This window comes from Hetaerina americana, unplaced genomic scaffold (assembly GCF_022747635.1).
Source record: "Hetaerina americana unplaced genomic scaffold, ioHetAmer1.1.p SCAF_179, whole genome shotgun sequence".
In the NCBI taxonomy this organism is placed as follows: Eukaryota; Metazoa; Arthropoda; class Insecta; order Odonata; family Calopterygidae; genus Hetaerina; species Hetaerina americana.
In genome coordinates, this window is record NW_027286740.1 from 95,880 (window position 1) to 120,981 (window position 25,102).

Genomic DNA, 25,102 nt, shown 5'->3' on the forward strand with positions numbered 1-25,102 from the left:
GGCGGTGGGGAAAGGTGATGGCGACTGTTTCTTTGGGATAATCACAGAACGGTGTTCATCGATTATCTTCAAAAAGGCAAAAGAAAGGGAGCAAGCGAGAGAGTATTGCCCATCATCACTTGACAATCTGAAGGAAGAAATTGCTGAAAAATGACCTCATTTAAAGAAGAAGAAAGTGCTTTTTCATCAGGGCAATGGACCCGCTCCTACTCCAGAGGTCGCCATGGCCATGATTCACAAATTGCTCTTCGATTTCGTTGACCACTACACGCTACATATTCACCAAGTCTGCCCCCCCCCCCCCCAACTTATTCCCGTTTCAAAGTTTTGCATGGAGGAGAGAGGTTTTCATCAGATGAGGAGGTTATTGCGTGCGTAAATGCCTGTTTTGTGGAGAGCGACATCAACTCCTCCGTGGATGGGGTAAAGAAGTCGGAGCATTGCTGGAAAAGGTGTATCGACTTAAAGGAAGGCTATGTGGGCTGGAAGTCTTGTTTATTTGTTAGGTCAGAATACATTTGGTACTAGTGATGAGCTTAGTTCTCGTTAATTTGGTGGCAAATTTATTAGTACTGTATTTGTACAAAGCAAACTCATTTCTCAGTGCCATGAGATTTGCGTTTACGAGCATCGTAAAGCGTGGTGGTACCTGCAACATCCGAGCATGGTGTGGGTGGGGGAGGGTGGTGTGCATGTGAGGGGGTGGTCGAGGGGGAGTTTGAGAGCGCATGAGAGCAGTTATGACGGTCCCTTCTCAAGACAGTGGTTGTGAATGGTAACATATTAGGACTTAGCATGAATACATTTAATTTTGTATTTATTTTCTGGCTGCACCTCTGTTGTTTCCAAACATTTTTAGGTTTTTTCATTCTTGTTGATTCCTCTACCATTTAATACCAGTTATTTTCTGTTTATTTTAGTTTAACGTCCATTAACTTTTTTATCTTGATTTAATTGTTGAAAATTTATTCTAATGTATTTGTAAACTGTCCAGATTTGTTTCAGAAACTATTTAGGCAAGATCTGTTGGTGGCCAGCCTTTTCCGAAACTTCCTATTAGCGGAGCGAATAATGAGGTCCTACGACTGCACTCCTGTTTCATCCCCTAAGTTACCCCCCACCTATCAGGTAAAAGCATGAAGAAGTTGTAGCACTTAACTTTCTGACATGTGGATTGCATTAAGTCCTCTAAATGTTCAATAGTGCATTAAGTCCTCTTGTCACTGATCAAATGCTGCTAATACAAATGGCATTGGGCCCAGTAAGATCCCATTGCGCCTTTGCTGGCCACTGTGTTCATTCAGGAACCAAATCGCCTCTGTTTCTGCTTGCCTCATAAATCAGTGGATTTGCCTTTTGTGTGCCGAGGGGTGATTTTGTTGTCGAGGACTTAGTATGCCGAATGGGAGGACGTGCTCCAGTGATCGTGTTTTCCCTTGCAGCATGCAATGTGGCAGGCGTGGGATCTGGCACTGGACCTTTGCCTTTCCCAGCTTCCCGGCATCTTGGAGAAGGATGAGCACTTTGTTCACTCCCCCTTTTTCGAGGAGCAGCTAACCGCATTCCAAGTGTGGCTCTCCCTCGGCTCAGAGAGGAGAAATCCCCCGGAGCAATTGCCGATTGTCTTGCAGGTATGGAACTGGCTGATTCAGGCCTCATAGCATGCCAAGTGATTTCTGCCCAACTGCCAACCTGATCGTTTGGAATGCATAGGCGTTTATTCTATTGCCCGATGAATTTATCACAATCTGCAAAATCATCGGCAATCACAATATAATGAGGTTTATGCCTAATTGCTCTAGCAAAATTAATTTCTTTGAGCTCGATAATAATGTCAACAATTTCAGCATTGTTTCTCATACAAATGAAGAATTCCGCACTGACAGTCAGAATGAGAGCTCTGTGAAGTATGGCAGGCAGTGGTATTATTCTTAGTGGAATTTAGAAATTGCGGAGAGGCTCTTCAAATAACATCATAAATGTAAAACCATTTATCCTCTCAATGTAAAATTTACTGTAGACGTACATTCACAATGATATAATGAATAAATAATTTTTGTTGATGAATGTTTCATTTTAGCATACCAAGTGCAAAATGGTACAGTGATAATTTCTTTTTTATGAGATCAAAGCTAATTAATTATGTTACTCTATTAAAAAGATGCTGGTGTAAATTTTTGAGATCACTTCATGTCCCTAACAAACTAAGACAAGAAATTATTATTATTTTTGAGTCTAAGAGTTTAAAAAATCCATTTTGTTTTAATTATTTTTGATAATTTAAACTTTTTATGAAGAATGGTAGATTTAGCTATTAAAAACTAATAGGATGTCATCTGTGTAAGTATGTGTTTTGCAATAGCAGTTGCTATTTGAGGAGACTGCATGAATAGTATGTGCCACAAAAATAGATCATTCAAGGTCAGTCCTGATGTAACGACAAGGCTCTGTCTTTAGGGAATGATGAAGGTCACTCCTAACTAATAGCATTATCACTTTCTTCCTGGCCAACTCGATCCAATTGGAGCAATCAAGGGCTATTTAAAACACCTCAAATGACAACAAAATAGTTGCAATTTGATAAAGTTGCTCTTTAGAATAAAAATATATTCTTGTTCAATAATTCTAGGAATTAAAACCTTATAAAATCCCACAAGAATATATTTCAGCCATACTGGTTGTGGCTGAAAATAATTTGTGATGACATAAGATAAATAATCTTCAGAAATACAATTTCTTTTGATGGCACCATGTTTGGGAATCATAGCTAATTAAATTAGGGATTATCTGTTGGTAATTCAGTCAAGCAAAAATTGGGCCATGCTGTTTAGGTGCACCTGTCTGGCAGCCCAAAACGTTTTGCGAGTCCCACCTCGGCCATGGGTGTTGTGCCAACTAACTCTGGTGCTTTGCCCCCTGGGAAACTTGTTGAGAGGTCTGGAGTGGCTCGTTACTTTGGACCCCAGGGGCACATGGACCATCAGAAACTTCCTGATGGGAAAAAAGAACAAAGGCCTGAAAATAACATTGGTGGGAGTGATGTGTTTTCTAAGGTCAAAACTAATAGCTACTTACATAATGAAGGGCATCATTCAAGCCCATGAATTTACACCAAATAGATTCAGCCGAAATCAGAGTTTTAGTTGGTATGTTTTTAATGCCTAAAGAAATCAAATATTTATGAAAAAGCCTGAGAATTATTTAGATGACTGTTGCCTGTCACATGTGATTAAAGATTTCAATTGGTCTCCATCAGTCTAATATTCATTTTGAGTACGGCAAGGAAAATGAAATGTTTATGATTTCCTTTGTGGTGTCAAATATTTTGATATAATAAATTGATGTTAAGATGACGTGTTTTGTTGCTTTGACATGAGAGCTGTGACCTTTCATTTTCTGCAAAATTTTAAGCTATTGGAATGGACATCAGTCATTCAAACAATTCTCAAGCATTCTTTCCATTAAACTCATTCTTCCTAATTCACTTCTTAACCATGAAATGAAAATAAGTGTAATTGAATGAAAAATAAGTGTAATTGAATGAATGCACGTTTCTCATGTAAAAAAAAGACCAGAATGCAAATAAGTGTGATTGGTTTTTATTTTTCTCAATGGTGTTACATCTATTTATTTACTTTCCAATATTTCAGGTACTTCTGAGCCAAGTGCATCGGTTGAGGGCCCTAGAATTACTGGGTCGTTTCCTAGACCTAGGACCGTGGGCCGTTAATTTGGCTCTCTCTGTCGGCATATTCCCATACGTCCTAAAGCTCTTGCAGAGTTCTGCCAGGGAATTGCGTCCTCTTCTTGTTTTTATATGGGCAAAGATACTTGCAGTTGACAGTGTAAGTACAATGATTTATTCAGTCAAATTTTATCTGCATTAATTAAGAATAAATACTAGTGACTGAAAATGAATTCATTCATGGAGTGAATGTGCAGCTTATAATGAATGGGCTTATCTCCTGTGATTTGCTGTGTGGAAGTTACCCGTCTCCATATCTTTATGGAATTAGGCATTATTTCCCTCATCATTTCCTCAACCCAGTCATCCATCCTATCCTTCTGAAACATTGCTCCTCTTTGACATTCATGTCACTCTTGTCAATGATTTCAACTGTGTGCAATTTCAGCTTCATCATTTTGCATCATGGTTTAAATTTACGAGTACAATTTATGTAAAAAAAATTGTCCCATGCATTAGAGGGCATTTGCATAGAGTTTGTTGAAGTCTGGCAATTTATTTATTTAATAGCATTTTTAGTTTTGGACTTTTTTTTAGTAATATGCACTTAATCTTTTATTTTTGGAGGAAGCAGTCTCATGCATTTGGGCTTTTTCCTTAGCATAGTTGACTTAAAATTCTGTGGAAACTATTTTGCTGCTGCTATAACCCAGGGCGCACGCCATTCATGTCAAAGGCAGCTAGCATGCTGAGAGCAGGACTCTGGCTTCGATGAGATGGTTCCTTAGACGCAACATAAAGTACTCAGCCATGAACCATTTTCAATTTTATTTTTTCTGTGTGTTCATTTTGAAGTTTTTTCTTCTTAATTCTCACAGAACTAATTGCATTGCATTGTATAGGGTGAAACAAGCCTAAGGAAATGCATGCCTAGTGCTGTTCTGGTATTTATTCCACGCAGTAAGGCGGCTTTAGGTTTGGCCATTTTCTTGCTCTCTGGTAAAGTTTCCAATTTCAATCCGGGTGACCTCCCTGCCTCCTTCCCCCCTCTTAGCCTCCGAGCACCATTGGTGGCACCAACTGATTTGCCACACCAGGCATCATCTTCGGTCAAGCAAAGAATGTGCAGTCTCACCAGCTCTTTCCCTGAAACGGTGAACCTCTTTGATGGCCCTGGAAAATGAATTTGTCTCCTTTTTCCAGATTAAATATAACTTCATTGTTCTCCTCTGGAGGCTTAGCACACACTGACCTACTGAACCATACATTTTGGTCGATGGCTATTGTTTCCCATACAACCCTCTTATTAAATTTTCAGGGTTGGGCACATTCATTGGTCCTGAAGCTTGACTCAAACCTCCAGTCTTTTCCATTCAGTACTCATTCTTTTGCACCCTTGTAACTCAACCCTTGTAATGCACCTCTCTTTGTTTGGCCTTTGTGTTTGTCCCTTGGCCACCCTTGCGTGGTCTTCCCTTCCACTTGCCCTTCCATTACCCTACAATAAATCATTGCACACCAAGGTGTGCATCAATTGTCTAATTCTTCATTTCCGTATCTAGTGCTCTACATGGACATTTCTTTTTCTGTGCACTTCTTTATTTCTCACTTTTTGTGTCCAGTAAATCTTCTACATCAAACCTCCATCGGATCGGGATGGTGCAGTGGCTAACGTACTGGCTTCCCACCGAGGGTGCCCGGGTTCAAACCCTGGAGACAACAAATATTTTTCAGTAAGATCCCGATCCCTACAATGAAGGTGCTTTGTGGAGGGCACTTTGGTTGAGTATGCCATCCGTCGGACGTTAAACTGCAGACCCCTTGGCGCCTCTAGTTAAGAGAAGGCTAATGCCGATGCCGGGTTTCTCTTCACCCTTCATCCTTTCCCATCCATACATAATGGTGCAATTAACCTCGGCTGTCGGTCGCCTCCCCTAAAAACCACTGCTGCTGAAACCTCCAGCATCAAATTTCGAAGGTTTCTGTGATGCTTTGGTCAAATGCATTTTTCCCAACTGTAGAGTGCCATACTAAATGCAAAAGTCGCCATTACTTTGCTGTTTAATGTCACTACTCGTTTGAGCGTTATCATTGCTAAGTGCTTGGCAGTGGTAATGTTTTCAAATCAGGCTAATATTCTCATTAAACGAGTTGCCCTTTCTTAGTCTTTGATTTGGCATCTATTGTCTCAATTTGAAAAATAAATCTTGGCGACATAAAGGCTAGGCAAGACTAATACTGCATTTTTCAGCTGGATCAGTCTTGTGTGCCTACAATTGTGAGTGTCATGTATACTCCAGGGTGTCAGGTCCATTGAAATCTTATAATGGACAAAAACCAGCTCATCTACATCCCAGTAAGCACACAGCATACTCGTGGTCTCTGGAAGGTAAAAAAGAACCACAAACAATGCTGCTCTTCCTAAGAACTTCATGTGACAATGTCCAGCATGTGATAAGCATCTTGAAATTGTTTTATTTGTACCTTTAACAATATATAACTCTTCTGAAGAGTGAATTATGTTTTTACGAAGCTTGTGAAAGCTTTGCATCTGAAATTCACACTATGATGCAATGTTTTGGGAGGCCTTCTGTGATTAGTCCTTGATGACAAAACTGTAGTAATCAATAGCAATGAATTCATCCGTATGATCTTCCCTTCTGTTCGGGTGTAATTGATTACACAGCATCTTCATGAAAGTGATGTTCATACATTCCTTGTAGTGTCAGAAACCCACTTGTACCCCTTGTTCTGCTGATGTTCCTCTGTTCATAATTTAGAGTTCAGAAGAAGATCATCTGCTTGTTTTTCAAAGGTTTAAATAAGAATGCCAACCTGCCCCCCTCTATATCGTTCTCTTGTGGCTGGATACAATCCGTTTCAATTTATCTAATTAATCATGACCATTCTCAGGAATGAAAGAGAAACAGCTAGTGCACTAACAAAATGGTCATCTTTTCATACATAATATTCTTAAGGCCTGTGGCATGGGAGCCAAGTGAATCAAACATTTTGGTACAGGTTTTTGGTTCACATCCAATGGATATGATGCATGGAACCTTTTGACTACCCAACTTTAAAATCTCAAGTGGCGTGGTGTTCCAGATACCATAAGAACTAATGGTGGAGACAAAATAACTGTCCTCCTAATTTATTCTCTGTAAAAGTGTGAATTTCATTATTCTTAGGACTAAGTTTGCATAGTGGAGCTCTGCCCTCATCCATCAAGACCAAACTCCTGCTTGAACGCTCTGGTTATCCTAGGACCCATTTCTCAAAGCTGCGATCTTGTAAATAAACACATCGAGCCATCCAATTGTCCAAATCTGTTGGGACACTTATCATTGATCTATGTTTGACCTGTTGTGATTTATAAAATTCAATATTTCATTTAGGGTTTTTGTTATAATAGTTATAAATAAGCTTGTAGCTTTGGGAAATGGGGTCCTAATTGTTTAAAATACTGCTACCACGATATAGCATAACTGTTGCTTGTGTATGAAGGTGCATAATCACTACTTTCGAAGAGTCAAGAGTTTGGCTCGCCAAAACATCTTGTAAGTTACCCTTTAAATAAATATTCCTTCTTCCCTCATCCTATTAAATGACCTGGACACATTAAGGTGCTACTTTGTATCAAACGGGTATATAACAACTAGTTCTGAAATGCTGAATAGGGGCCTGTGTTTTATTCCCCAACATGATGCACCATTTTATTCTTTGGGAATTTTACGCTGTCAACTTGTCATCTGTGAGTAATCAATGCAAAATATAGCATTGCGTCCCATATGGACTGTCCATGTACTGTGATGGACTACATATAACTATCATTTTTACAGCTATCATAGTCAATTCTGCCCATAGCCCTATGAACTATGCAGGCTTTAATTGCATACAGAACATGATACCAATATATTTAACGCCAAGTTAGTGGGAAGTATATTTCTTTTCTCTAATTCTCTTTTTGTCATAAATGTGTTGAAAGAAAGGTTAACTTCATTTATTACGATATGAAATTAAAATTCTTTTAATTATCATATGTCCTTTTCACTCAGCCTATTTCTCATACTCAATATCCACTTGCTTTTTCTCTTTTAGACATGTCAAGCTGATCTAGTGAGAGAAAATGGCCACAAGTACTTTCTGTCTGTACTTCAGGATCCTACCATTTTGGTCAGTTTTACTGATTAATAATGTCAGAATGTTATGTTGTAGTGTTAACCGTAATATCATTACTGTAATAATGAATACTTTGTTTGGTTTTTCTTGTTTTCATTTATGATGCTTAATGTCACATCAAAATATGTGCCATTAAATGCTGAACTAATGCTTAGTTTGAATTGTTGAAGCCAATTGGAATTTTTTGCTGCTTCATCCAAAATATTTGATGGAAGATCACTACAAAGGGTCTTTCCTTAACATGGTCAATGACTTGTTTGAATATGATCATGACCTTCGCTTGTCTTCTCATGTTGTATTGGCAATGGCTTCTCAATATATTTCAGTAAGTTCTTGATTTACCTTGAAGATGCTTCCTTGGAATGCTATTTTCAGTGAGGGAATTGATAATGAAACAGTCTTGTCTGTGGTCATGATATTTCATGTTGGTACATAATCAGTTGATACGAGTCAAAACATCAACCCTTGTTTCCTGTGATTTCAATGTACATATGACATGTTTGTTTGGTTTATATTCTCAGTAATGGCATAAAAGACTTGCCATACACCTTCCTTTTGTTCAGTTATTAGGTGTCATATCTACTAAATTTGCATGGTCTGGTTTTTTGTCAGATATTGGTGTCTTTTGATTGAGCATAGATGCAGGTCAGTTACTTCGAAAGGAATGCATTAATATATTGCTCAAATGGGAATTCTGATTCAGTTAGCCAGGCAATATCGGGTGCAGTCCTACAGATGTCACATAATATGAGTAATTTGGCAATTCTAAACAATTAAATCACTGATATGGCCATTAGGGAAGGCAAAAAGTGACTTTAATTCAGCAAGTAATGTGATTGAGAGTAAATAATATGGAACCGGAGTAATCTGAGCTATTGATATGGTCAATCGGAGGGATGATAAATTAACTGCCTTGGTAGATATGTGCATGAGCAGATGCTTGTAACTCATATTTGACTGTAATTAGAGTAATGCCCTTAAAGGCACAAGAATTAATATTTATTTTATTCATTTATGGAATATGATTATGCTTATCCTAAGCAAATGACAAAGCCATTTCTCTGCTCATTGTTTTCTATCACCCAATTCATAAACGGGCCTACTGCCATGAACCATGGTGATCTCCAATCACCGAAAACTATTTAAGACTTATAAATCATGTCGCATGAAAGCATAACATGATTAGTGATCATACTTCAAAATTACTGTTAAAAAAAACAAAATGTGAAAAGAAGAATGAAGACATTTTCCAAAAAACGTGCATTTAACAAAAAGACCGCTTTTTTTCCCAACTGTCTCCATCCTCTTCACCCGGTCAATAGCTCAGGTAGCCAAGAGAGACGTGAAGGCCGTTATGGCATTGAAGATTGGAGAGAACGGCTGGAGGAGGGAGAATTGGTCGTGTTTTGCGGGAGGATTTGATGTTATAACCGCTAACAGAAGAGGGAGAAACAATGAAAACTCTTTGCCAAATCAAATGCCTGCTCTTTTCTTGAAGCCCTTCGGAGAGGCCCACCAAAATGCTTCCAAGTGTACGTAGAGACCATCGGCAATAGGGTTAATTCTTTAGGGGCAATTAGGGTTGGGGGGGGGAGGGGGGCAGAGAAGAGAGAAGCCCAGGCAATGGCACTTGTCTCAAGTTCATTGTCTAGTTTTCTCTGGTGTTTGTCAAGGAATGATAAAAATGCTTATCCCTGGAAAATATTGAGAACTGCCAGAGGAACCCGTAGTGCATGTTCCACAAACAAAATAAAAATTGCATGTTATTTGAGCACCCTGTACTTTTAGTAGTCATGTTTTGCTCTTTAGGGTATCCCAGATGCTAAAATCATATCAAAGTAAACTCATCGCTCAGAAATTCGTATCCCTTCTATAAAACTTCGATAACCTAGATAGAATCATAGCTGAATAACAGAGTGGGACAAGATGCATGTTAACTTCAAATTTGTGGCTACAGAATACAATCAAATAGCCTAATATTGCAGCATTAAATAATTTTGATTTTTATTTAATTTTTATTCATTGGAATTTAATTTTAATCTGTAGTTTTTTAGTTCTTTTAATGTGATATTATGCGCAAGTTGTGATATTTTGATAGAAGTAACTTGTTCCTTTTCAAAGGCATCACAATCTTGTTACTTTGAATATGCTACAGGCATGATCAAAAGAAAATATACTTGGGAAAAATGTATTTGTTGTCAAATGAGGAGGCGATAATAATAGAAATAATAATGTTTATTATGGGCAAATTCCCAATTTTCAATATAATACCCGTATGCCATATCACACAAAATGATGTAAAATGAGAGATAAACAATGAAACCCTTGAAAATAAAAATGAATACATTCAACAAATTTTTGGGAAAGGGAAACTAATTATTTTTAATTCTATGACAAGACGTCTACTGATGGTATTGCACAGAATACATAATTCATGCTGGATTTGTATAAATTTTCAATAAAATTTCCATGGATTTCATCTGAAATTTGGGCAATGCATCACAATGCCAATCAACGTTTGTGCTAAGGAGATTAAATGAACTCAATAACCTTGTGATTAGTGATGAAGAGCCTGGGCTGCAGAATTTAATACAGAATAATTTTGCACTTCTGATGTATGAAAATTGAACATCCTAAGGTATTACATACTAATGTCTTGTAGTTTTGTGGGAACCTATCCGATTAATGCAATGCAAACCCCAATCCATGCAATGACGAGACTCCTCCTCCCCCTCGCCTTGAATGCCCTCTTTTGCAAGAAACAGGGCGGAGCGCTCCCTCCCCGTGCTGTTGATATTAATGTTGGTGTCTTTCTTTTGCTCCCGCCGGCACCAGGGAGAGCACCGTACCCTGGCAGCATTTGTGCTGGCCAGCATGGTCCACGGCTACCCTGCTGGGCAGGCGGCTGCACTACAAGGGAGCTTGGTGTCAATATGCTTGGAACAGTTGCAGGACAACAACGCTTTGCTGCGCCAGTGGTTGGCCGTCTGTCTCGGCCGACTCTGGGCGAACTACGATGCCGCGAAATGGTGTGGTGTCCGTGACATAGCTCACGAGAAACTCTATACCCTCTTAACAGACCCGGTCCCAGAGGTAGGTGTGCTCCAGTGGCCTCTTGAAACCAAAAAGTGTAAAAACAGATTCCTTCTTTAGAACTTCAGTCTCTTAGATTTATGGTTAGGGGCTCTAATTTTTTGCAGCATGCTCAGTTGCATGAAATGACAGTGCATTTGAAAATCTGTGAATTTCTATATATTATGCATTAAACATCTGATTTTGAATTTCGCTTAACTGTAAATTAAAATGTAGTTTTTTACGAAAAGGAGGCATTTCAACTATCATGTAATTCACCAGAATTCCTGATTGGCATATCATATTCCAATTTTAATAAGAAATGTGAACTTTTTCCCGACTGGTAAGAGGTGCTCTAGATGAATGGGCGCTCCAAATGCTTGGGATTGGTGGTGTAGGAATAGAGCAACTGTCTGATGAACTAACGGGTGGTGCTCCAGGGGACTTTGATCCAGACTGAGCCCTCCTTTCCCATTCCCGTTTGCATCCACAATGCCTCTATTCCTGGTGTCCATCGCCAATATTTGGATTGTCATGAGGAGGAAGGTGCTTCTGGTGAATCATACTTCATTTGTCGGTGAAGTTGGCCCTGCTATAGTTTTGTTTTTTTGCCAGGGTTGTTGCGCACTAACTTGCATGAACTGGTCTTATGGAGTAATTCACCAGAATTCCTGGTTGGCATGTCATATTCCCATTGTAATAAGAAATGTGGCTTTTTTTCCAACTGACTGAGTGATTCAGTGAGTTCTGACCGGTGAATTTAGTTTTGTTATCAAATGAAATATGTCGCCATTTTACATTTTGTATGCCATATGTAACATGAATGACAAAGAAATGCAAATTTTATCTGCCGCAAACTCTTGGCTCATAACATTAATAATTTCAAGTGACCTATTTCATATGTCTTGCCTAGGTTTAGGATGAATTTTATTCAGTTTTAAGTTCAATGGAAGAAATTACATTATTTAACGCTTTGAGTGTCATGTGCCATTTATTCATTTCATGCCAAAATTGCCAGGCCATTTAATGTGAAATGCAGAATTTATGAAAAATTTCTGTAGAAACATTATTATGTATAATAATTTATATAATATTTTTCATGTTATAGTAAACATGCAATCCTTTAGCTAGCATTGTGCTTTGGGGCAATTTAACCAAAAATTAATTGCAGTTTAGTTATTATTTGGTGCTCCGATGCAGAGGGGAGCATGACCATGCAGCACTCAGCATTTTCGCAACGAGCAACATCCCCCTTACTTGGAAAGTCTGACTCATAGGCAGAGGATGTCACGTCCTCATCTCTCCAGATGTGTGGGGTGTTAGATGTTTCGAGGGCACTCCATGATTCCATTGGTGGAACGCAGGGCCTAAGGTGCAGCACTTTGAATTTTGGCAATAAGCAATGTCCCCTCGTGACAGGAAGCCTCATTGTAAGATGACACAAGGTGTAATCCCTCTACGTTGCATCCATGAAGGTTTCCATCTCCCAAGGCGAGGGCGTCGGGTGTCTCAAAGGTGCAAATGTCCATTTGCCAAAGCTTTCTCATCATGTGCACTTGATTGAGTTCCAGCAATCATTGCAGTGGTTAAATGAAATTAAAAAGACTGTTATAAAATGAATGAACAATTCATAGTAGAATTGATATGGCAGTATATAAATAAGCATACTTATTGAAAAAGCAGATCAATATTTTGCACTTCAACGGTTGAGTTTTTGGAATTTTTCTTTCTTTCAAATTATTCTCAAGTGACATTAGACCTTTATGCGAACTGATTAGACATTTTTAAAATAACTTTTAGATGCTGTCAATTAATGGTTCATTTGGCATCCTTTATGCTCATCCCCAGCTTCCCCACTGTTGCCAGTGCCTACCAGCTTTTTTGACAAAATATGTGCTCCATGTAATGACAGGACTAATTGAGAGCATTTGGATCAAAGACCTGTGGTAAACAAACTTCATTGTCAATAGCCAAAATAATGTAAAATGATAAAAAAACACCATAAACACAGTAATCAACCCGAAGGTCGATAAATATGAAAATTATGTTCATAAATAAAATTTGTATTCCTTTTTGTCTGTCTCAGGTGATGAGAGGTGCCTTCAATCTGTTAGCCATGAGCACTAGCAACACAAAAGTTAGTGTGATCAGTATAGTTTACAATGGGATATGCATTGGTAAAGAAAAAGGTTTAGAAAAAGCGTGGCGTATGGATGTCCTAATATCAGATGAGTGTGAAGAAAATAAGTCAATACTGGTGAAGGGAAATCAATGACTCAGATCAAATTTGCACTTGGTGCTTCTAGTTACATTCCATCATGACGAGTATATATGCCTTTGATAGGATTGCAAATCAAATAAAGTGAAGGAAGCGTAAAAAACACGAGGGGTTAAAAAGACAGGGCATCATTTGTGCTCGATTCCACTCTGAACCCTTTCTTTCCAATCGAGGGGCAACCTACTTCATGTTCAAACGTCCAATCTCGGCAGGAGTCTATGGATGGGTGGGCCTTTGAAATGTGACCCAGAGTCATTCCTGTTTCCCTCTTAGATCTCAAAAAGCATTGTTAACTGCACTAGTGGGTCAAATTGATGCACTTTTAATTATCTAGGAAGGCAGGGTGTAGTTAAAAATACATTGATAATTGTTGTGAAAATTTTAGGATCTCTTTAAGTATGTGTACGTGAACTTTTGTCAAAGTTTCTACCTGTTTGTCATCTGTGCAAGAATTCTAATTGAAAATGTGAATTATAGTTTTCTACATCTTTTTTATCAGTTTTAGATGTACATAAGCAATAAAACGCCAGGCAGGTGAAAACTGCTGGTACTGGTTAGGTCGGAGACATAGCTAGAGGCAGGGGAAAAGTAAAGAGGGGAACAGAAAGTAAGAATGAATTTAAACTGTAATGGGTGAAGGAAGTGCAGCAATGGCCAAAATACAGTTTTCCTGGGGTCAATTTGGTACATTTACATGCAGAAATTTCAAAGAATGGTTTCTCTGCTGAGGCAAAGGCACATTTCTCTGAGGACAAAAAGCTAGTGGCACAGAATTACATTATTAATTATTCCTATTTCCAAATTTTATCATAAAAAACCATAGTAGTCAATCACAGGGTTGTTTTGATAGGCAAGGGCATATTTAAGCAAATACTAACAATAACCCCTCTGTGGTGGGTAAAAGTTGCACATCAGAGTAGGCAGGGCTACTTCCTTTCCCTAAAACACCTTTGGTTTCCCCGGAACATATGATACCCACAGAGCTTAGGAGAAGCTGGAGGTGGCCAAAGGCATCACCAGGAATTGAATCTAGGGCCTTCAGTCCATAGCCCTATGTTATACTCACAGGAGTATCACGCCCCTCTGAATTTTATCATATTGAATGTTAATGTTGCATTGTAAGCCATGGCCAGACAGAATGTGATGGAAAAGGTAATCATTGATATTTTTATGGGAACAATAACACCATCATCTATTGGGCAATTCAGGGAGTTTCAGTTTCATGTCTTCTGTAATTCATAACAAAAGAACATTATTCTGAGCTTTAAAATGTGCTGCCATTGAATTTTTATAAAAATTTGTGTCATGTTATAATTTCAAAATACTGCTACAATATTTTTTTTGGCAGAAAACACTACAACAGGCGTGGACGAATAAGGTGGTGAATTCATGTTGCATACTCTTAATATCTCGTGGGTTTGGGATGGGTGATCAATTTTCAACCACTAACAAAACATGCAGTGGATGCGCCAGTGAATTTGTGGTGGTCGTTCCATCTATTTTGGCCCTTGCCTTCAGTGTGGTGTCTCGGTCAAGGAATGACAGCGTCCAGCATTCTGACGTTTTTAATAAAATGCTAAATTTATTTTTCATTTCTTTAGGTTAGAGCAGCGGCAGTCTATGCTCTTGGTACCTTCATCAGCAGTGTGACGGAACGGAGTGAACATGCCAACAACATTGACCACAGCATAGCAATGACCCTCATCAACACCGTTTCCCAGGACATGAGCCCTTTAGTCCGAAAGGTAGTCATTTAACCTTCAATTTTGGTATCCAAAATGCATGTATGGTTAGAGTTATTGCTGGTACTGGTAAAGCTATTATTTCTAAATCATATTGTTTTCATTTTCCCTTTTCTAAAGCATTCAGCAAATTGAAAAGGAAAAGATTAGCAGAAATTTTGAAAGGGAATCCAAAAGCAATTAGGTCATTCATCAGAGAAGTTCAGGGGAATAAGTCAACTGCCAATTCAATCAAAAATGATAAAGGCAAAAGAGTGCCCAGCAGTTTAGAAAAGGCTAACTTATTAAAGTCCTTCTTTCAAAGTATCTTCGCTATTATCTCACAGAACGCCCCCGATAGCTTGCCAAATCGTTCCTACCAACTGATGCCCAACATGTGAATCTCATATTAAGTAATAGAGAATTTGCTGAAAAATATTAAGCCTAATAAATCCTCCGGGCCCAGTTACATACCCTCTCAAATATTTAAGAACCTAGAATTGGAAATCGCGCCATAACTAGAAATACTATTTAAGAAATTGCTATTAGATCACAAAGTTACCACTAATTGCAGAACAGCTGATGTAACACCTATATTGAAAAACAGAGACAAGGAGGAACCAAGCAATAACAGACCTATTTCCTTCTCATCCATTTCATGGAAGGTCATGGAATCTATAGTTGCTAGTTCGATAATGGGGCATCTCGATAGTCAGGAGGAGTTGTTGATGGATAAGCAGCATGGTTTCCGAAAGGGTAGATCCTTTCTAAACTGTAAATCCTTGGTTAAGTGCTGCAGTTGAATGCAGCAAGCATTTGATTTGCTTTGAGGAAAATGGATCTGGATATTCTAAAATCTAATTTCTCAACAAATACAAGGGAATAATTGAGTGTGAATTGATGTATATTTTTATTCTTGATGTCATACATTTAAGTTCCTGCGAAACAAATTGGCAATGGTCCACTCGTGTACTGCCCTAAAGCAGGCACCGGCAAATTTTCATTTTTTCGTTCATCTCAATATTCAATGTGCATTGTGAATTATGCATTTATTTGCCCTCATCATCTGAATATTGTTGGCTTCCTAGAGAATGACGCCTCCTCTCCTATGTTGCCTCCCCAACAGGAGCTGGTCGTGTCATTGCAGTGGATGGTGATTATGTTTGAGAATGCATTTGTGGGCGTGGCCCTCCAGCAGCAGGACGAAGGGAAGAGTCCAAGGGATGGCATGCTGAGCCCACAGTTTCCCCTTGTTCCAGGTGTGTGCGTAGAATTGGCCCTGCTGCCTTCTTCACTCTTGCATGAAGAACATTGGTACCACAAACACCATCTGAATGGACATCCAGCACTCACCAATATTGTTCCCATTTGAAGCATCAAAATCATCTGCTCAAATATCCATATTTTTGTTATGTGAATTGCATAATTGAATAGAAAAGACTATTAACATTTTTTTCATGGTAGTAGATGCTTTTCTACTTAATGGGAACCAGATGTACAAGGTCTATTCTAAAAGTATCGCAAATTTTTAATTTCCACGGGATACGTATGATTTTTGTTTTTTTTTGTGGCATTATGTTGGTACCTATGTCTCTCACTTATGCCGATAATTTCCGCCATTTTGAATGTTCCGTTGATTGTTGACGGCTGTTTTGCTTGGACTTGTTTTAGCTTGTCTTTGATTTTTGCCTGTTCCAAAAAATGGATCGAAGAATCTGTATGAAATTTTGTGTGAAAAACGAAATTAAGGGCGCAGATGCATTCCGAATGTTGGCTGTGGCATATGGAGCAGCTACCTCGGACCCAAGCAATGCTTATCGGTGGTAGAAAGTGTTCTCGGAAGGCTGAGAATGTGTAAACGTCGATGAGCGTGCCGGACACCGGAGCACGAAAATAGTATTGACCAATCATCAAATCACCGGAACAGAAGTTTCTGAGGACCTAAACGTGTCAATTGGCTCATGCCATTCAATTTTTACCAATGATTTGGCTATTTTGCCGCAAAATTTGTACCAAAATTGCTCAATTTCAACCAAAAACAGCATTGCATTAACATTGCTAATGAGGTGTTGGACTCCGTCCGTGACGACCCAAATTTGCTGCAGAGGGTCATAACTGGTGACGAATCATGGGTTTACGGTTATGACGTGGAAACTAAAACTCAATCACCCCAATGGAAGCTGCAGCACGAGCCAAGGCCGAAGAAAGCGCGGAAAGTTCGGTCGAATGTAAAAGTTTTGCTTACAGTTTTCTTTGATTACAGGGGCGCGGGCAACATGAGTTCTTGCCACAGTGTAGAACGGTAAATAAAGAATACTACCTGCAAGTGATGCGCAATACGCGGGAAGCAATCTGCCATAAACGCCCGGATTTGTGAAAAAACAAAAATTGGCTTTTGCACCATGTCAACACCCCTGCTCACACATCGTTAATTGTGCGTGAACTTTTTGCCAAAAACAACACACTTATGATGCCGCAGCCACCGTATTCCCCAGATCTGGTCCCCAGTGACTTTTCCTTGTTCTCGAAACTGAAGAGGCCCATTAAGGGACAACGCTACGCTACGATTGACGAGATAAAGACTCCATCGAAGGAGGAGCTGAACAAGATCCCACAAAATGATTTCTTGAAGTGCTTTGAGGATTGGAAAGCACGTTGGCACAAGTGTATAATATCAAATGGGGATTACTTTGAAGGGGGCAAAATAGATATTCATGAATAAATGAATAATTTTTTGAAAAAACACAAAAGTAGTGATACTTTTTGAACATACCTTGTATGTATGTAGTTCATTTCAACACAGGTGGCATCATAATCATTGATGGGATAACTTGCTGAGAATATCTTCAGGTCCAGTTTATATGTCCTCAGATCCATGATAAAAAGCAGATATGTACATCATTAATAAGAATGATAATAATACTGTATAATCCTCCGTTTCTGGTCACAAGGGCATGCCGTGAGGGTAATCAAAGACTCCTAAAATTGGATGAAAAAGTTAAGATGATAGTGAACGTGCTAGTAAATGATATTTTTTGCTTGCAAGAAAGAAACTAGTTAATGAACTATTTATTTAATTATGAATCACAGTGGAGCATTGATTATCCAACATTCAGTTATCTGATGGCAAATGGCATATTTTTTATACTGTTTCCAGCAGCAAGAGGCATTCTATCCCTTTCAATCTCAGTGTACGTTATTCGCACATTAATGAGGTAAGAGTTCATGTAATTTTTTATTAGACCCTAGGACTACTACTGAACTTCTAACCCCCACCAAACACAATACTACGTATCCTAAAATCCCACCATATTATTATTATATGTATTCTACCATTTAAGGTAGGTTTTGGATCAATGCAGACTATACAGCAATGCATTCCTTTGCCCCTGCAAACAAACACAATCAGGCACCACAATAAGACCCTCTTCAGTTCCACCTTCTTCTTTCCTCCCTTCATTCCGTCCCTATCCCATTCCTGCCTCTTCCTCGTTAGCCTAACATCACAGTCTTCAACATCCCATTCTGAATCAAAATTCTTTTCATACATTTTTCATGCCTCCTTATGATTTCACCAACAATTTCCTCTTGGCACTTGCTCATTTGTTTTCCTTTCAGTCCGCTTCACCTTCTCCATCCTTCTCCACACCCACACCTCTCAAAAGCCTCAGATCTACGCCTATCCTTCTGCTTCAACAATCATGTTTCCTTGCATAGACATTCACAATATTTCCTCTAATTGTTCCCATATCCTGTCAATTTCTTCCTCCCCATGATTGCTTGGTGGCATGTTGACCTGAATAATGACAAAGTTTATTGGTTAGCTGCACTTGTGCTAATATTACTCTGTCAGTCTCTTGCTCTATGTTAACTTTGCTTCTTCCTACCTTTTTGTTCAATATTATTGCCACCCCTCATTGACTCTCTTCCCCTGCACCATATATATTACTCTATAGCTATCGCTCCAGTAATCCTTCTATCCTTCCATCTCACCTCGCCTTTAAATGTCTATATTTCCTTTTCCCATCTCGCGCTCTATTTCCCTGCCCTCAACGTCATCCTTTCATTCCAAGTCCTTACTCTAATTACTGTGGTCCTCTTGATTGCTGCCTCTTTTGCTTGGAAGGATTTAATGTGATGAAGTCCATGGAAGCTTTGCTTCTCCCACGGCTAGGCACGACACACAGCTGATTGGGCCGAATCCCATAGTAGCCAGGCCTCATCTGATCTATTAATTCAGGTAGTTTCCCATTGCCCTCCTCAATAGGATTTTTAAAATGGCACCATTACTTAAATGGCCTCCAAATTGGGGTTATGTCTTTGCAGCCGCCTCATTGAGGAACAGACACTGCACAGACTACCTTTTCGCCTGGTTCCTAGCCTTTGCTTTAATTGGCATGGTTGCCCTTATTATAGCCATGTTTGACCCTATTGATCTTATTATCAGTGCTCCCGCCAGCTCAGCTCTCGTTATCAGGGTGCACAAGCCCTTCCGCCATGTCAAGGTTGTAGTCCATGTCCACATCATAATTGTGCACATTTTAATTCCATACGCTTTTCCTGCCTTCATTTCCTCCAAAATGCCCATTCTCTTCCTCCGTCTGCCTTACTTCTCCAACATTTCAAGGAGATTCAACGCCCAGAAAATCACATTGCTAGGAGTTCATGTGAAGCTCATTAGATTTGAATGGGCAACCTTCAAGCAGTATCCAGACTCCCTTCAATAGGAGGGCCGTCTAATTACAAAAATGCCTGAAAACAGAGTTCTTGAAGTTATAGAATGAACAAAACATATTTAAATAATTTTGGGATCTCAGGTGTATCATTTATTTATTTATCAACTTCATTGGGGCGAGATTTAGACTTTATAGTCCCTTCTTCCGACTGGAGCCTGTATTACATTTGATGGAATCGCTAACACCCAAGCCCTAGGTGGAGGGAAACGCATCTAGGTGGGAATTGAACTCATGACCTCTGAGTTGGCAGGCGAGGGTGTCACCCCGCCACCACTGAGGCTGGCAAATTGTGCCGGTGAATGGGCCAAGGGAATAAGATTAATAATTGATATTGTGCATTGGCCATCAATGGATCATTGACATCGTGCCCATGTAATGGTATTGTCGAGTTGGAAATTTAAGCCCTGCCATCCATCAATTAAAGCGTTTCTCTTTGTCCCCGTCAGAAGTGACCCTGACCGCCGTGAGTGGAATGAAGAGAATAGCGTCAAGGGACCGCCTCAAGATGCTGGCGCCTGGGTCGGGCCTCCTCCCCCACCTGGGGGTGGAGGCGGGGAGTGGGCCGGGAGGGGGCGGAGGGGTCCTGGATGCGGCCCACCCAGCCGTCTCCTCCCCCGTGGACCGAATGAAGAGGGTCTCCTCATCTTCGTCCATCTCGAGTCTAGGTATGCAATGACGTCCTCTCTCCTCATTTGGATGTTGGGAGTTGGCCATGTGTGGTGGCAGGCATGATGGGCAAAGCGAATGGTGTCCGCCTTGGAAAGGTGAATGGCGTGACACTCTTCCGGTGAGGAGGAGGAGTTGGGTGGAGGGAAAATGAGAGCCAATCTGCCCCCGGTGAAGTTGCTCTTGGGTGGACGGGGGGGCGTAGCAGTGCATCCCCAGCCAAGGACGAGTTCAGTTGAGAGGCGTGAGTGCTCTTTTCACGAGGCCAGTCTCTGCAAACTGGAATAACATCCTTGCGGACACTTTGGGGAGTCCACTAAGTTGGTGTGATCCTGATAAGTTGTTCTCACTTTGGTGTGGGTTGAATTCCCATCCGAGCTTCTTTGCATGGGTGTTGTCTGCTAGTGTTGGCCTCCTATGAGTGGGTGAACTCCTCCTCACTATGGAACCACAAACAGGTTGTGTGATCATGTACTCTGATCATCCCTGCTGTGAAATTGGTTTTTGGTCGAGCAACCCCTTGGTGTGTGAGAGTTTGTGTTTGATGTAGTTGAGTTTGTTCTTGTGTTCGAGCCTTGGCTCATGTTAAATTTTACCGTGTTATGGGATTAATTTCATCACCAATACCCCTGCGAAAGATTCATGTTATTCTTCTACCCTTTGTCCATGGTTGCCACAATTATTTACGGCTACTGGAGTGTTTTACGCCATGTATGCAATTGAGACAAGTTGCATTAAGCATTGTGATGGCAGTAATGTGCTTAAAAAATTACATGATCATGTCCCATCATCCATATTGCCAAAACTAGTTTTTTGGTGTTACAGTGTACTTGGGTGATTTCAGCCCTGCGTTAATTACCCTCCCATGGGCACTCAGCCAAGATAATTTTCTGTCATCGTCTCAGATTTTCCTTCAGGGTTGTTTTTGCACTGGCACAATTCTGATCCTTGACAATCCAATCACATCAAAATGTCAATACTATCCATGTGGTAATGGATCCATGATGAAGCACGGACAAACGAAATATGTGGATGACCAAAATATGGTCGAGATATAATCGGATATGTGTATAGAAACTCTCCTTCATCATTCCGTGTGATTTATTCGAGTTTTTCCTAGCAATGGAAAGTGCCTAGTTTCAGTTTTTCAGTCATTGTCATTATGGTGTTATATTATAGTTTTACAAGAGCACAGTACCACCTGTCTGATCAATTGAGTTGCAGGACGTATATTCCTCCGAAAGCTGAATTAATCGCACAGCCCGGAAAAAACAAATGTCTGGCGAAGGAGAAATTTGATTAAAGGATTACTGATACGAGTTCATATTAATTAATTAATGACTTAATTTGTTGCCAAGCAAAATTAAATATATTTTTTCCCCTCTGTTGGCGATGACCTCCTCGTTCAATGTGAATTCCCACCCAGGCATTTTTTCATGTTTGGAAATAATTAAAAGTCATTGGGGTCCAAATATGGTGAATAAATTGTATGTTGTTTAATTATTATTCAAACTTTAATTCCATAATTTTTGCCATTAAAACTGCTCAGGTATTTACTTGTACATTATCTTAATGGAAGAGAGTTTTCTTTGCCAAATGAGGATGTTGATAGAAATGAGCTCTTAGGTTAACCTTTCTTATCCTCTCCTTTTTTACCTTTTACCCCTTCTTGACTTGTGGCGTTAGCCAACTAATTTCATTTGTACTTTGTTTAGAAACGTTAACTGTTTACGGCTATTGGAGTTTCACATTCATTCAAATTGAGGATGTGTTTCTGAATTTCTTTGCTCAACTGGTGTAATGATGATGCATCATACTCTCCGTTTATTGTTTGTCCTTTCTGCAAGTAATTGATGTAGGTGATTCCATGTGCATCCCCAACAACCATGGCCGATATCCAGTCGGCTAATTTTGCCATCTTCTCCTTCTCCAGAGCTGGATCACCTTTAGAAACCCTCTGTTTTGACTGTATCTCTGGAGGGTGGTATTGTATCCAAGTTTTGTCCACATTGTGTATCAATGCCGAAATTCATCAGGATTGTGATGGAAAAGTGCCAGAGCCAGCCTCTGAATCGACCACTTGGTTGAGCTTATTCTCCACTGAGGGCAAACGTGGCACCATTCTTGCTGAGAATTTTTTTCTCACCCAATTTTTCATGAAAAATGGAAAATACGACTACCTTGTGATATGCCTGTGACCTCAACTGTTTTGCTAGCTTAGTTTTATCCATCACTCGAAATCATATCATGAGTTTTGTCAATCATTTCAATGGAAATCACTTCCACTGGAGGTCCCAAATGATGTCCATAATGTGTGGATGTATGGCCTCGTTGAAACTCATTTATCCAATTGTAATCAGTTGCAAAAGCAGGTGCAAGTATGCCATGAACTTCATCCACCTCAGCATTGATCTCTTTCGTCTTTAAGCCTTTTAAATGAAAGTGTTCAATCACCAAACTCATTTCTTTCCATTTTTCTAACTAAGCAAAAGTTTGTTGCTTCAGTCGAATATGAAAATGAAACGGCGTGATGGTTGTAGATTAAACTTTAACAGCATTCTAGTGAGAGTTGAGGCTTAATTAAACCAAAACTTTTCCGATATCACGACCTACATCTCTTGGATTTTCTTAGGAGTTTCTTAGAATGGTCCACAGATCTGAAAACTATCTAAGAATGAAAATGAACACATCTTACATGAGTGCTGTGTATTCCTTCATATTTTCTCTCTAAAGAGTTATCTTTTGGCAAAGCTGTCTTAATAATCATATTTCAGTGGCATGGTGACTTGATGACATGACATGAAGTATGTTAAAATTTGTTGTCTCCAGCGTAACTTTATGGAATTTTCAGAACATATTGAAATGAAATTATTGGCTTTGTAATTCCACACATATTATTTTAAAACACAACCCAGGTTTTCGACATTGAATGTCACCATCAGGTGGTCCTCATAGAAGCCAACTTGGTGTATACATGTATACCTTCTGAGTGGGGGAGGGGAGGTTGGTCAGGGAGGGAGGTTAGAGGGGTAAAAAGGTTAAGACGTAGCTGGGAAGAAAAGAGAATTACATCTTGCGGTGTCAATCGTTGACTTGGAAGAGTGGGAGGTCTAGGAGTGGGACGGATACAAAATTTTGTTAACGAGTTCATCCTTGCAACGGACGAGTATCAAAATTTTCAACTGCTCCAAAGCTTAGAGTTTGAGACCTTTATTTTCAAAATGAAGAATTTTAGTCACAAAACCACTTCTGTGGTCATTCTCGATGAGGTGCTTTGCAAAGATGGATGCTATGTTCTTATTCTTTAAACATGTTTGGTGTTCTTTTGTCCTTTCTTTAAATTTTCGTCCTGTTTGCCCATTATTCTTTGTGTTAACATTCCAAGCCATTTAATGCATAACACCTTTTCTCTCTCTTCTTTGGGAACTTTGTCTTTGGTTTGGGAGATCAGGTTCTCAAGGCAAGAGCCTTTGTAAAAGGCACATCCAATTTTTTCTTTTGGTAAAATCTTGATTACTTCTTGAGAAATAATTCCTAGATAGAGTATTCATCACCATTTGGCAGTAGGATCTTTTAAATGTTTGGGGTTGTAAATGTGGCTTAAGGCTATATTGGTAAGTTTCTTCGGCTAAAGTTTACTTATTAGATCTTCTGAACAGCCATTGTTTACTGCTAACGTTTTAATTTCATTAAGTTCCTTATTTACATTGAATTTTGCCTTAGGGATAGAGGTTATACGGTGGATCATTGTATGAAATGCCGAAAGCTTTTGGGCAAAGCAATACCTTGAAGAGGAATTAATGAATTGTTCCGTAGACATTTCCTGCTGAAAAATGGAGTACTATAACCCATCGTTGTCTTAACAAATAGATAGGTTGAGGAAATTCACGGAATCTCTTTCCTCTTTTTCACACATGAATTGTTTATTAGAATCGACAGAATTTAAATGCACCAGAAACTTACCTAGTTGCCTCTCGGAACCTGTCCTCACGCAGAAGACTTTGTCTACATATCTAAACCAACAAAATACGATATTAATAAGAGGGTGAGCTGAGGAGAACAAAAATTTTTCTAAATTCCCTACATAAATAATATCGGCCAGGAGTGGGGACAAGGGCGAGCCCATTGCTAAACCATTGGGCTGTTGGAAATATGAACCATAAAAAATAAAATAATTTTTGGAAACACACTTCTTTAGTAACAAGCAGAGTTCACTAATAACTGGCCCTGGGATAGAAATAGTAAATTAAGTTATTTTAAATGTTAGATCATGTTTTTATTTGTTGTTAGGTGTGATATAAAATGAGTGCCCGGCCCATTTACAGTCAGTCCCATGTCACCTCCAAATAATGACCTACCACAACTCAAACCACATCCTTTATGGCCATTGAACACAATATGATGAGATTGTGTTGTGTTTTAAAAATATGTACAATTACTTATAGTTTTCATAAAGATGTATTGGTCTTGAGAAGGTATTCTATTTTTTTTAATTTTTTAGTTTCAAATAAATGACTTCATTGTGAGTTAAATGCAACATGGCATACTAAAGCAATTATTTTCCGTCACTAGATGTAACTCTTCAAATTTGTCAAAATAAGGGTGTGTTCTGTCACTTTGTAGTATATTTGTGGCAGTTTTATTCTTAGTGTGCATTTAGTATGCTGCTTGATCAAGGCACGGCAGAATTATTTGTGAGGAATAATTTGCTTGAGTCATGAGAAATGTTATGATGAAATATTTCCATTTACTTCAATTTGGTCAA

At 39.3% G+C, this 25,102-nt stretch overlaps 1 protein-coding gene across 1 annotated transcript in view; it reads left to right on the forward strand.

The window, feature by feature from the left end:
• LOC139687195 (regulatory-associated protein of mTOR-like) overlaps positions 1-25,102 on the forward strand; it is a 68,025-nt gene that overhangs the window by 23,257 nt on the left and 19,666 nt on the right. The window contains exons 9-16 of the mRNA XM_071584318.1: positions 995-1,128; positions 1,443-1,631; positions 3,651-3,845; positions 7,784-7,858; positions 10,700-10,957; positions 14,816-14,959; positions 16,062-16,194; positions 20,118-20,336. Of these exons, the coding sequence (XP_071440419.1) occupies positions 995-1,128; positions 1,443-1,631; positions 3,651-3,845; positions 7,784-7,858; positions 10,700-10,957; positions 14,816-14,959; positions 16,062-16,194; positions 20,118-20,336 (1,347 nt within the window). The remainder of the gene's footprint in view (positions 1-994; positions 1,129-1,442; positions 1,632-3,650; positions 3,846-7,783; positions 7,859-10,699; positions 10,958-14,815; positions 14,960-16,061; positions 16,195-20,117; positions 20,337-25,102) is intronic.